General features: G+C 44.3%; 2 protein-coding genes across 3 annotated transcripts in view; both read right to left on the bottom strand.

Annotated features, from left to right (window-relative positions):
* The window catches only part of calcrla (calcitonin receptor-like a), a 13,472-nt gene extending 11,192 nt beyond the window's left edge, over positions 1 to 2,280 (bottom strand). Inside the window, exon 1 of the mRNA XM_008329033.3 lies at positions 1,927 to 2,280. The gene's annotated coding sequence lies outside the window, so the exon portion shown is untranslated. The remainder of the gene's footprint in view (positions 1 to 1,926) is intronic.
* A 1,465-nt stretch (positions 2,281 to 3,745) lies between these two features.
* Positions 3,746 to 12,119, bottom strand: part of tfpia (tissue factor pathway inhibitor a) — a 23,717-nt gene continuing 15,343 nt past the window's right edge. The window contains exons 2-7 of one of the 2 annotated variants that reach the window (XM_008329036.3): positions 10,195 to 10,395; positions 5,858 to 6,034; positions 5,257 to 5,331; positions 4,952 to 5,011; positions 4,486 to 4,677; positions 3,746 to 4,354 (exon numbers count right to left, since the gene is read on the bottom strand). In XM_008329036.3, the coding sequence (XP_008327258.1) occupies positions 4,269 to 4,354; positions 4,486 to 4,677; positions 4,952 to 5,011; positions 5,257 to 5,331; positions 5,858 to 6,034; positions 10,195 to 10,395 (791 nt within the window). In that variant the 3' untranslated portion in view covers positions 3,746 to 4,268. Of the gene's footprint in view, positions 4,355 to 4,485; positions 4,678 to 4,951; positions 5,012 to 5,256; positions 5,332 to 5,857; positions 6,035 to 10,194; positions 10,399 to 12,119 lie in introns of both variants that reach the window. The other variant, XM_008329035.3, reaches the window with a different exon arrangement.

The raw sequence follows: 12,119 nt of genomic DNA, 5'->3' as shown, positions 1-12,119 counted from the left end.
GGTCACAGGCAGGGCAGGAGCGCCTGTGTGCGGTCCACATGTAGAGATCAGGTCCACAACAGGATCGCATATAAAGACAACGACCATTCACACCAACATTCACACTTATCATTCATAGAGAGCACCTGGTGGTCGGAACAATGAACTGCTGATCTACTGGCCTTGATGACAGAGAAGAGAACGTGTTGCAGGAAAGACGTAAGAAAGACGTAAGATTCAGGGCGAGTCCAAATAAATGATCGTTTATACGTCGATGACACTCTTTGGTCTTCACTCCATATTTTTTGTACTAGCTCACAGTCGTGATGCAGTAATCAGACAGGAGGGAGTATTCCTGTGAAACTTGTATACTGTGATTCATAAGAAGATAATAAAGGGACGTGATGAATGTAGTAATACTGTCATCTAGCTTTCAAGATACTGCAGAGGGAGATGGAGTACTCCCTCTGCAGGGGGGGGGGGCAGAACCTTGTTTGTTGGATGATTAATAGGGGGGTTAGGTTTCATGAGCATCATCAGACTCATCACTCTGGGGACCACATGTGGTGGTCTTGCATTAGTGCAGCATGTTTGAAGTGTTTAATCTCACACGCAGTATTTGTACCTGTCGAGAGACAAGAAGCAGAAGAAGAGTTTAAATATTTTCTACTGAGATTGATGAGTTTCAGACTAGAACTGTGTGAATGTAAGTGGTTGTTTACAGTTTTGTTTGGCCCCATACCCCACCACCTCCAACCGCCCCTCTGAAAAGTTTGAGATCTATAAGAGTTTCAGACTAGAACTGCCTGACTGTGAGTGGTTGTTTACAGTTTTGTTTGGCCCCATACCCCACCACCTCCAACCGCCCCTCTGAAAAGTTACCCGTGCAGCTGCTGTCTACCTCCATCTGACACAGTTGTCTTTTGTCACTGTACCTGTGAACATCACCTGGTGGGGGCACCAAACGGAACCATCTTGGTTGACAAATGAATTTGGCGGGGCCAGGGGGGTGATGTTTGGGTCTGTCATCTCCTCCTTAATGACAGCAGTGCGGACTGACGTCATCACATCATCACCCACCTACGCATCATCCCCACAAACCGTCGTCATCACCGGCATTATTCGCTTCCTCACCTGCTTCAAGCCGAGCCTCTCCAGCCCACAAACTTCCACTCAGTCCAAATGAGCTGCTTATGTAACGCTGCAGATACCACAGCAGCACTCGGTGATCACAGCAGCCTGTAGGCTGTAGGCTGTGGGCTGTAGGCTGTGGGCTGCAGACTCCCGGGGCCGAATATCGGCCGATCTCTGAGACAATCGTTAAAAACAACAACAACAACCAAATTACAGGCTTTTCTGACCAACGGGGCAGATGTGACGTCAAACTGAAGCTGTGGTTTATTTGTCACTGCTGACGTCACAGCCATCATCAACCAGCGAAATGAAACCTGGTGTTTATATTGATTTCAGATCCCGTACTGTTAAAATCCAGTTTAAATGGACCATGCGCGTGCCCGTGGAGGAGATAGAGGGAGAGAGCGGGAGAGCGCGCCTCACCTCACCTCCTCACCTATTTTCTCCTGGAAACCGCTCACCCTGTGATCAACACGATCACGTTCCCCGTCAGAAAAATGTTCGCTTCCTGTTCCCCCACACAGTCTCCATATGAACCGTGGTCAAAGCCCCGTGTTTTCACCGACACATCGCCGATAACGTGCAGCCAGTTCTGGATGCTCGGCTGCCGTTACCGTGGGGTTTGGAGCAGCAGCAGCAGCAGCAGCGGTCTGTTGTGTGGATGCATGTTACTAGGCTGCTGAACTGACCTCGATAAACACACAAACACCGTCAACTCCAAACTACATCCATTCCGTCCCGACACCGACGCTCACGTTCCACGTTCTAGACCTGCTAGGACCAGTGAACCGGGGGGTTCGGTCCGTGTCCTACCTTCACGGAGATGTCCGTTCAACAGCGCCGGGCTGTGGGCTGGAAACCAACTGTCCGGCAGGAGCCTGATCCGCGGTGTGTCCTGTCCTGTCCTCGGCACTGAGCAGCTCACACTCCAGCTCCCCGGCGTCGACTGACTCTGCCGCTCGCTGCTGTCAGGTTGACGTTGGGAATCAACCCACTCCTTCCTGTTACATCACACACTGTGTACACCCCACAGCTGAGGACCTGGACCTGGACCTGGACCTGGACTGGAGCTCAACTCCCACTCTTGCAAAAGCAGTGGTTCCCAAATTGCGGCATGCATACCCCTGGTGGTACTTGGTACTCCCTCTAGTGGCATGGGTTGTCTATTTTTTTTCTTTTTCTACTGCGTTGGCAAAAAAAGTGAGGCTAAATACAATAAATGCAGAAGTGGACAGAAGTTGAACCAAGTGCCTGCTTCAAGGATCCAGGGTTTATTTATGATATATTTGTTTATGAAATGATCACAGTTGAAGTACTGAGATCACAGTTTGTACCAGTTATAGCAAGTGTACGGTTTCTATTACTATACTATACTAAAACAATTTAGTTTTTGTACCAGTTATAGCAATACTTTGTTGTACAGTATGACTTTGGCTAAAATATGTTTCATAATTATTTTAGGCAGGGGTGTCAAACATAAGGCATGTGGGCCAAAACCGGCCCGCTAGGGTGCTCAATCTGGTCGCTTGATGAATTTTGAAAGTAAAAAATTCATCCATGTTCATGATGTTTTGTAAAATCATATTTCATTAAATATGAATATTTTTTTAATATACATCACCTTGGGCTTATTGTTAGTTAGTTATGACAGTACTAGTCAGGGTTTATGTGGCCCCCCTGAACCAAAATGAGTTTGACTCCACTGATTTAAGGCATCGCTGAAAAATGCTGTTGAAGTTTAATGTTGATCATACTGCTGGAACATAGGCTCCCTCTAGCGGTACTTGGCGAAGTTCCGTCCTTGTTTACTGCCCTCAGCTGAGCAGTGTTGGTCTGTGATGTTGAAAAACATTTTTTATTTTTTTTTGCGTCAATCCTAGTGGTGGTACTTGGAGGTATTTTCAGAGTACACGGTTTACTGCTGTTAACAACGACTTGCTGTGTAACGGGATTCAAACTGCAGCTCTTTGTGGTTCACAGTGTTTCACGCAGAGAAATTACATCCTGGTTTACCCCCCCCCCAACCCACCCCAGCTCCACACGCAGTATTAAACCAAAGATGCAGCCTTTATTGTCTTAATGGATGCAGTGACCCATGGGCTACAGCGAGTGGGTGGTCGACTAATGAGCTGTTGAGAGCAAACATTTGCTCTTGATTGGCCCAGTTTGAGATAATAAAAAAAAGTCGTCTCCTATTTTGGCGCAGTACGGAGCCCCCTAGAGGAACGTGGGGAAAATAAATAAATAAACAGGTCCATATATATACTGTATATACAGTATATATGCCGCTGTATATTTACTTCGACAGTACATTTTAACTTTTTTAACTTACACAACACTGACCTCTTGTGTTTTTTCTCGTCAACAACATCCACCACGTTACAAGAATTTTTTTTTTACAGCTACAGAACATCAGCGGTTTGAACCTAGGTTTTTACAGTTGGCTTCTCTCAGGAATTCTCCGTGGGGGGGGGCAGAGGGGGTCACACTTCAACAAGGACTCCGCCCTCACCCAGTGACCTCTGGGATTGTGTCCATCGACCCCTGTGACCTTTAAAAGATTTAAGCAGGAATAAGAACTGAGGGATATGAAAAAATGAGGAGGGGGGAGGGGAAGGTGGTGAGGCCCAAAAATGTTTATCATGTTTTATTATGAAAGATTTGACAAGAAAAAGTCATCAACATGTCTGAGGTTGATCACAACCTGAAAAGGGCTTTAATGTTTTTGATCAAACCGTGGTTAAAGTTGTCGACAACCCCAGAACTTTCTTCTTCCTGCTAAAGCTTTCCTGACAGTTCATGTACTACAAAGTACTTGTATAGTACAGTCAAATAGTACACAGACAAATAATATGCTGCTGTTTAACATATATGATACTCAAAATTTGGCATTACCTTAAAATGTTGCATTTAACCGTTAGCATCAGTGCACAGCTCCCCCGTGGAACTGTTAGGTAATTACAGGTCATATATTTGTACATATAATAATAAGCTGCTAAACGAGACACTTCGTGTCTGTTGTCGATGAGATACAGAAACAGGTACGGCTTCAGCCACTACAAAAGGACTCTAAAGCTAAAAGCCTCACAGTTGCTAGGCAACGAGACAACAGTGCGACAGAGCTGGAAAAATAACATGGACATAAATATGTGGACTCAAACGTTGGTACTGTTCCTAGCCGACGACGGGCGATGGATGATGTCCATGTTTTTCCGTCTTATTCTGATCATTCTCTCGTTATCTGTAATGGAACAACAGCGAAACAACAACGGAACAACAACGGAACAGACGTTAGTGCAGTGACACAAACAACCAGACTTTAACCTGTTGGTACCACATCGACTACAGGGTAACACTTTGAAGCACACGTACGCTTTCTGCTCTTCATGCACTTCTTTATACAGTGCCTCCTGGTGGTGAAGTTGTTCTCATTCCCCCCACATCCACTGAAGACAAAGGACTGACACCTCCTGGTCTTGGAGTGGAACGCGAACCTCTTCTCGGCTCCGTCACATGTTCCAGTGTCCACGGGTTGGAGACAAACTTTGTCTCTGGGTTTCACCTCTGAAAGTCACAAGTTTGGAACCATGTGTGTTGGAGTTTGGAATCTGTGTGTATTATTTATATAATGTAGGAAAACCTTTCATTTCATAAACTGAGGAAGCGTGACTATTTATTGATCCAGCAGGGGGAGCTCACAGCTCAGAGAAAGCTAATAGAGCAGAGGGGTGTGTGAGATGTGTTTGTATACACACAGACTCAGGTGTAGTACTGTTGGTGTGGTACTGTTGGTGTAGTACTGTTGGTGCAGTAGTGGGTGTACAGGGTATTTTCCTACCTTCTGGTTCTGAGCTTCCATTCAGGACGACCAGAGGTCTGGTCAGACTGGTCAGTTCCCCTGAGGAACAGAAGGTCCAACAGTTTAGTGTCCAAACACATGTGAAGTTTTTTCCTTCTGTTGTTTTGAATTTGTTAGGAATAAAAACATGAATTTGGCAACAAAAACTAAAAATTAAATGAGATCAGAAAAAAAGGTTTTCCAACTTATTTAGGTTTGTTATTGATGTGGCAGTAAATGGAGGGATTAGAGTACTACGCAGTAAAACTCTACAAATTTCACAGAGTGTCATATGTCCTTCTTACCAGTTCCAGTAGAGGGCAGAGCAGATGGAGTGTTAGCGATCTTTGTCACGACCACTGGGCCGTCAGTGGGTTTAACTGGAACAAAATACAAAATATATATATATAAAAATACATATGCTAATATCAGACATCCCTATTACTTATATATGCTATAAACTCTATACAGATTCCTGGGCAATTTGTTTTGTCCCACATCCTTTTTTTTAACCACAGAAATCTGCTGTAAAAGTTCTTACACCTGTTGAGTGGTGAAAACTGAAACCTTTAAAGTCAGAATTTCAACCTCCTGAGTTCCGAGAAGCTAACGTCTTCAGAACCGCATGTAACGACACAAACGTAGCAGGAGACTTTTTTTTTATGGCTGTTGCTCAACCTATGGAACTGATGAAGCGGGAGACGGCAGTTAAAGCGTTCGAGCCTTTAACGCTAACGTTCAGACCTTTTACACCAAATGCCAGCGTCAGTCACGGTGCTTGAACAGACAGCTCTCCAGAGTTTATGTGCAGTTGCGGAGAGCGGCTAACAATGCAGCCGCCATGACATTTTGGATAAATGTTTACTCGCCTTTACAGTGAAAGGTCAGTAGTTAAACCGGGCCCACCTGGGTTCTGACATTTTGCCTGGCACTCTGCCATAGTTTTGAAGTTGTTGGCGTTGCCAAAGCAGCCGCCGTAGAAGAAGGTCCGGCACTGCTGGTCCTTGCTGTCAAACAAGTAGCGTTTCAACAGTCCTCGACATGGACCAGGGGCCTCTGGGAGATGACACGGGTCCTTCCCATCTACGAGAAGACGAAAGAGGGAATAAATGAAAGATAAAACTGTCAGTCAGTCTGGCCTGGTGTGGACCACGAGACGGTGGTTCCATAGTGTAGCAGGTTAGCAGAGAGTCCTGGGTTCGATTCCCAGAGGAACCCCGTGCTTGATTGTTAATCCTTCCCCTGTAAGTCGCATTGGATAAACGTTGTTAAAGAATCAAAGTAGAAAACTGGCTATAATTATCTATAACACCACACAGTTCAAATCATGGCCCGCGGGCCTTTTAGAGCCCAGTCACACCCTTTTCAGCGGCCCAGTTTGTGCTCAGACCACAATACTAGGACCAAAGGAATGTTGATTTATCCAAACATTACACTGACTATCCCCCCTCTGATTGGAAGCCACAGACGTACTAGTGTTCACAGAGGGAACTTCACCTGCCCCCCTGCCCCCGCCCCCCTGCTCTGTCATGTCTTTCCTCCCTCTTGCCTCAGCTCCATCCTGTCAGCACCTCATCTTTTATCCCAGTTGGCTCAGCCTCCTCCATATTTCACTGTGGAAAGACTTTCAACACGAGAAATAAGTTAAAAATATACTAAATATATATATATTTATTTATATTATTTTGAAAGTAAAATTTGATATGCTAATTGTGGTGAAGACACTGTTTTTTGACAAATCAAAAATCAAAATATATACAGGTATTCATGTACATATATTTAAATATATATCCATATATATTTAAATATATAAACATATGCATATATACATACATACTCTGTTGAAGAAAAACTGAATTTTAATTAAGTAGAAATTTTACATAAATGAATGAAGTGTGGACAACAAACACAATCCGCCACTAGGTGGAGACATTGGTCTAACTCGACACATACATATATGCACAGCCACCCTAACAGTGTCACGCTCCAAAAGATCAGCTAATATATCCTCAATTACATTTTTATAATGTTATTGTCTGAACAAAGTGCTGCATGAATCAGCCGTGAGTTACGGAGCTGAAGGACCAGAGTGTCGGAGGGGCCCGGGTTTATGTGTGAGGCCTGAGCTCAGGGTCTGTTATCAGTGCAGTGAAATTAGGTGTCAAGAACCCAGTGAATAAATGGAGGTCTTTTCAGGCTCAGCTAACGCTGCCGCTCCAATTATTTATCACTCAGTGGACGAGTCATAAAATTGTGATGTTAATAATAACAATAATACAGAGACTTAAAAGATCGCACATCAACAACAACAGCATTTACCACAGTTCACAGAGAAAAGTGAGATATTTCCGGCTATGATTGGAAAATCAATGTTGAGCTTCAGTAACTGGGACAGTCAGATTTCCTCCGTGGGTTTTGGTCTGTTGTCGTACACCAGTGGTTCTCAATTATTTTCTGTCATGTCCCCCACCCCCCAACCCAGAAATGTTTTCTGTCTCTTCCTCCTCGAAGAAGTGGGCGGAGCAAACGGTGGCTCATTAGCATTTAAAGGTACAGAAACCAACCGTTCAGAACAGGTCTGTTAAACCGGCAGCTCTGATCCGTCCTGGCTTTGTTTTTAACCTTAGCATGTTGCTAACACTGCGTTGAGACATCAATCAACCGGATTAATTTGCATTAGAGTAGCAGAACAGGTCGACGAAGACGCGGGGTGTAATTAGTTTTTATAAAAGCCTCTCTAATTGGAGTTGTCCCAAACTGGACTGCGTACAGTTTTTCGATAAGGGCGACGCCATGAATTATGCAGCGATCGTCAGCGCGTCGCAAATAAATTTGCTGCCCCTTCATGGAGTAAAGTGGAAGGTGAAGGTGAGGTTTTGTCAGTACAGGAGAAATCACTCCTCCTGTCAAACCTCAGAACTGATGGATGTGTTGTTGTCGAACGTGCAAGGACAGGTCCGGCTGGAGAAGGTGTGTTCCCGCTGCACGAAGGCCTTACATAATGTACACATCTGTTAGAACAAAGAACCACTGGTTCACGCCAATGCTGCGCTCGTGTGTGTGTGCGTGCGCCTGTGTGTGTCAGCAGTGTTCTAAGTGTGTTCGGACTTGGCCCGATGACCTCAGCTGATGTGGGAGACAATAGTGTGAAGGCTCTAATTGTTGTGGTTCAATTTCTTTTCAAGGGGAAGAAACTTTGATGTGGTACTGACTCACTGCAGTGACACATCCACCAAAGAGGACACACGTTATTTTACAGCTCTCTCTCTCTCTATTACACACACTCTAGTAAAGTGTGTGTGTGTGTGTGTCTCGTTAGTCATCCTCGTATGGCCCTGTTCTGGGTCACAGTTCAGGGAAGTAAGTCACATTTTCTTTTCACATGCATGAGCTTTAAAATCTGCATGTTCTTGGTTAAAGTACCAGTTCACTAGTGTGGAACAANAAATCCCGTAACATCCCTTTCTGTCTCTGTTTCCTATTTCTGAAAAAAAGTAACAATATCAGAAAAACTCATGCAGAAACTCTGGAGCTCTACATCTGGACCATGACACTTTACCAGAATTGGACCAGAGGATATGTGTTACTATAGCAGGTTTAAGGTTTCTGGGCTACACATTTTTAGTCTTTCTCTTCCTAACGATTTTTAATTTTCGTCATAAGTTGGATCTCACATGCCGTACATCAGTACCTATGTCTACGCTAACACAGTGGTGACATCGTAATCTAGGTGATAAGACCATTGGAAGAATCTGACCTACACCTGGGAGTCCGTAGGTTCAGAGACCATCGGAAGAATCTGACCTACACCTGGGAGTCATAACAAAGGGCCAAAATTCACCAACAAAAGAATGCGAATGTAGCACAATCCAATGTACGGCGTACCACTGTAAACAAAGTCATCATCAACGTATAGTGATAACATATCCGTCTGCTCCGTTCTACCAACTAATTCCTGTGAACAATTTCGAGGAGAAAAACAGGTCGAGGAAGTCGTAAACTTGTAAGCCTGTAAATGATATAAAAGAAGACGGCGCTAAATTAGCCTGATCTTTTTTTCAACACATCGTTCCTTAATGACGCAGCCCAACGAACCTGTGGCTACGACAACTACGTACGTTTAATGGCTCTTGTAACTTAATTGTTCTCATCTCTGGTTCTAACTGAATGGGTTCTGTTTCGTGGACCCGGAGGTCCGACTGCTGACGTTAATGTTTGGTTGATCTAATTATTCAGTTTGAACACTTAATTATGAGTTGTGATGAATTCATTCTGCTCTATCTTCCACTCCATGACCCAGGTGTAATTCATAAATAATAGAACAGTGACTGAGTCTTGTTTCTTCAGTGACTGGACGGCCTCAGGAAACAGTGGAGAATTAATGTGGTGCCGTTGTTCCACTTTAGCCACCTGCAAAAATGACTGTGTAATAAGATTGGAGGCCCAGGGTGGCAATAAAGTCTAATGAGGAACAGTTCTTAGAGGAAAACGAATGATTTTCACACAACAAAACAAGACACACAATTAGGAAACACATGAAATCAGTGAGTTTAGTCTTTGAACAAAAAGCTTTTCCCGTCAGTGGTTGGTTGTTGACGAGAAATGAAGCAGAAAAAACCTTTTTTTGGTTAGCGCTTAAAGCTAATTAAAGTTGAGAGTTTAATACAGAACGTGTCATCGGACGATCTGCGATAAACAACAGATTTGGCATAACCTTGAAGTTTGTTGTTTTTTAGTTTCCTTTCGTATGAATGAAATCCAAATGTAACAGTAATGATGTGAGCGCCACCTACCGTAATGGAAGGTTGTGGGTTCGATTCTCCCTTGTCCCCAATCCTAGCTTGGTTTGTATCATCAACATCAAGTGCCAAATTACTATGTGGAATACTAGTGTAGTGACCTCTAGTGTTATGTCATTTTTCAATATTGCCGGTGTACCAAATGACTTACAGCTAACCCCTGGTCTGGGGACCAGGGGTGGCACCCCTGCTATAAGTGAAGACCCCTAACGTCCTGCTGTCCCATTGAGGCCCATTGAAGCTGAGCTTCAACAGGGTTTAATACACTCCACGTCTACAGGAAGGTCTGAGGAGAAACTGTGATCAACAGGTGGTTCTGAATGAACTAGTCATAGAGTTGATCAGGTTTTAGTCAACTTTAGTCAATAAGATCAAAGACATTGTTGGTGTCCACAGGTTCAAATAAGTGACTGTAATTGGATGAATTCATTTAAATGGACTCACCGGAGACGACGCAGGTTTCCTCACATTCTTCCAGAGTCTCAAAGTTGTTGCGATTCCCTCTGCAGCCTCCGTACTCAAACAGCTCACAGCGTCCCGTGTCAACACTGAAGAAGTATCTGTCCTTCATGGCCTTGCAAGGCCCCGGATTGTCCTTTAGGGCACACAGCTCATTAAAGATGAAGAGCTCCGGTTGTGCTCCATCTGCTGAAGCAGGATATAAAGACAGGGCTCAGTACCTCACTCAGGATGGCGCGTGCACGTCCATGTGAATGAGAAGAGAATAATATTTTCACAAAAAGCTGGAAATAGTTTGAAGGGAATTCATTCTGCTGCTTTGAGGCAAAATCATATGAAATGTTAGCAGGCCTTTACGGTCGCTCACAGCTGGATTAGTTTGTCTGCCTTTACCTTTAAATATGAGGACATACGTAACCATGGTGACCAGCTAATAGGACAGAAGAGGCTGACTGTTAAACTGGCATATTCTGTGGGGAGTGTTAGTGACCAGGTGTTTTTCTTTTGTGCACATGTGCAGTAAGGAAGTGTATGCCATTCTGGCAGGAATGTAAAACTGTCAGGTTCCCTTTCAATATCTGGTTGTTTCTAGTTGTTGAAACTAAAACTAGAACTTAAGGACTAGCTGGACACTCCAGAGACGCGCAAATGGACTGAAGTTTATTTTGCATCATAAGTCTGCTTTAAAGTCTGTAGACAGGTGAGAAATAACGAGACATGGCGTAGGTTGTGCCTGTTTCATTAAACCAAAAATTATTACGAGCTTTGAAAATGTTTAAAGAAGTGAACATTTATTGACACAGACATTAAGGAAGTGGAGGAACAGAAAAACTGCCCTCTATTCTGCAGATGTCACACAGAGCAGAAAGGACACGAGTGTCCTTTCCTATCAGCACAGCAGTCAACAAACAGTCCACATGCCTGACGCGGTAATGAAACCAGCTCCCAGCTCCAACCCTCCCACTCTCATTCCTCTCCAACGGGAGGGAGGTCACAAATCAAACAGTTCTAATCTCCGGCCGTTCTCACAGTCTGTGGTACCATTCTGTGTGGACGGTAGAATAAGAAGGAGTGAGACTCAAATACAGTGTTGGAGAAAGTGTGAGTGTGTGTTTAGTCTCAGTGTAGTCATCCCACTACAGACCAGAAGACAGGGTTCAGAGCCCAACATTCATTACAGAGTCTCTAAGGTCCTGTTTACAGGGCAACGATCCCCGCGCTTTAGCCCCGATTCAGCTGGTGCGTTTAGACAAAGACGGAGCGTTAGGGCGGAGAACTGCATCCTCAGCGTATACGGAAAACTCTGGCGCTTCCATCCCCATGTGATCGGAGCAGAGTGAGACGATACGGTCCGTCACCTTTACACCAGTAGCCCGATCAAAGCCTCATAATAACAACAACGGCGGAAACCGTGCTCCTTCTGACTGATCTAGGGAAGCTAATTTGGCGGCTACAGTTAGCCATCTCCGCCTTTTCACGTTTCTTTTTCAAGCTTGTTTACGCTTTGTAGGCTGGTTTTCGAACTTCCGGTTCAAATACTTCCGGTGATAGCATGTTAGCGTTTGGTTGAGAGTCGTGAGATTCTGCGGTTCCGTTTAGACGTCAGGCTGGATCCGTGTAAACGCTCTGTTTTTTTACATCACATCCTTCAACCTCCTTTTTTTTACTCCTTTCCTTTTTCTCCACATCTGTCCAATAATCAGTCCCTGAACAGGTCACGGCATCAGTCGCTCTCCCTTTTATTCGTTTACCATTGATTTCTTGACTGAACTCGTTTCCTCGTCTTTAACTTCACGTCAGGGCCTTTTTTACGTGAAGCTCTTCATTTTGTTTGGACAATGAAAACTTACTGCCACTTTGTGTCTGTACAGTGGCTCTAACCCTGGCTCCACTGTCCAAAGAGACCATTA

The sequence above is a fragment of the Cynoglossus semilaevis genome, chromosome 16 (genome assembly GCF_000523025.1).
Source record: "Cynoglossus semilaevis isolate Cse_v1.0 chromosome 16, Cse_v1.0, whole genome shotgun sequence".
In the NCBI taxonomy this organism is placed as follows: domain Eukaryota; kingdom Metazoa; phylum Chordata; class Actinopteri; order Pleuronectiformes; family Cynoglossidae; genus Cynoglossus; species Cynoglossus semilaevis.
This window is presented reverse-complemented; position numbering and strand designations above follow the sequence as displayed.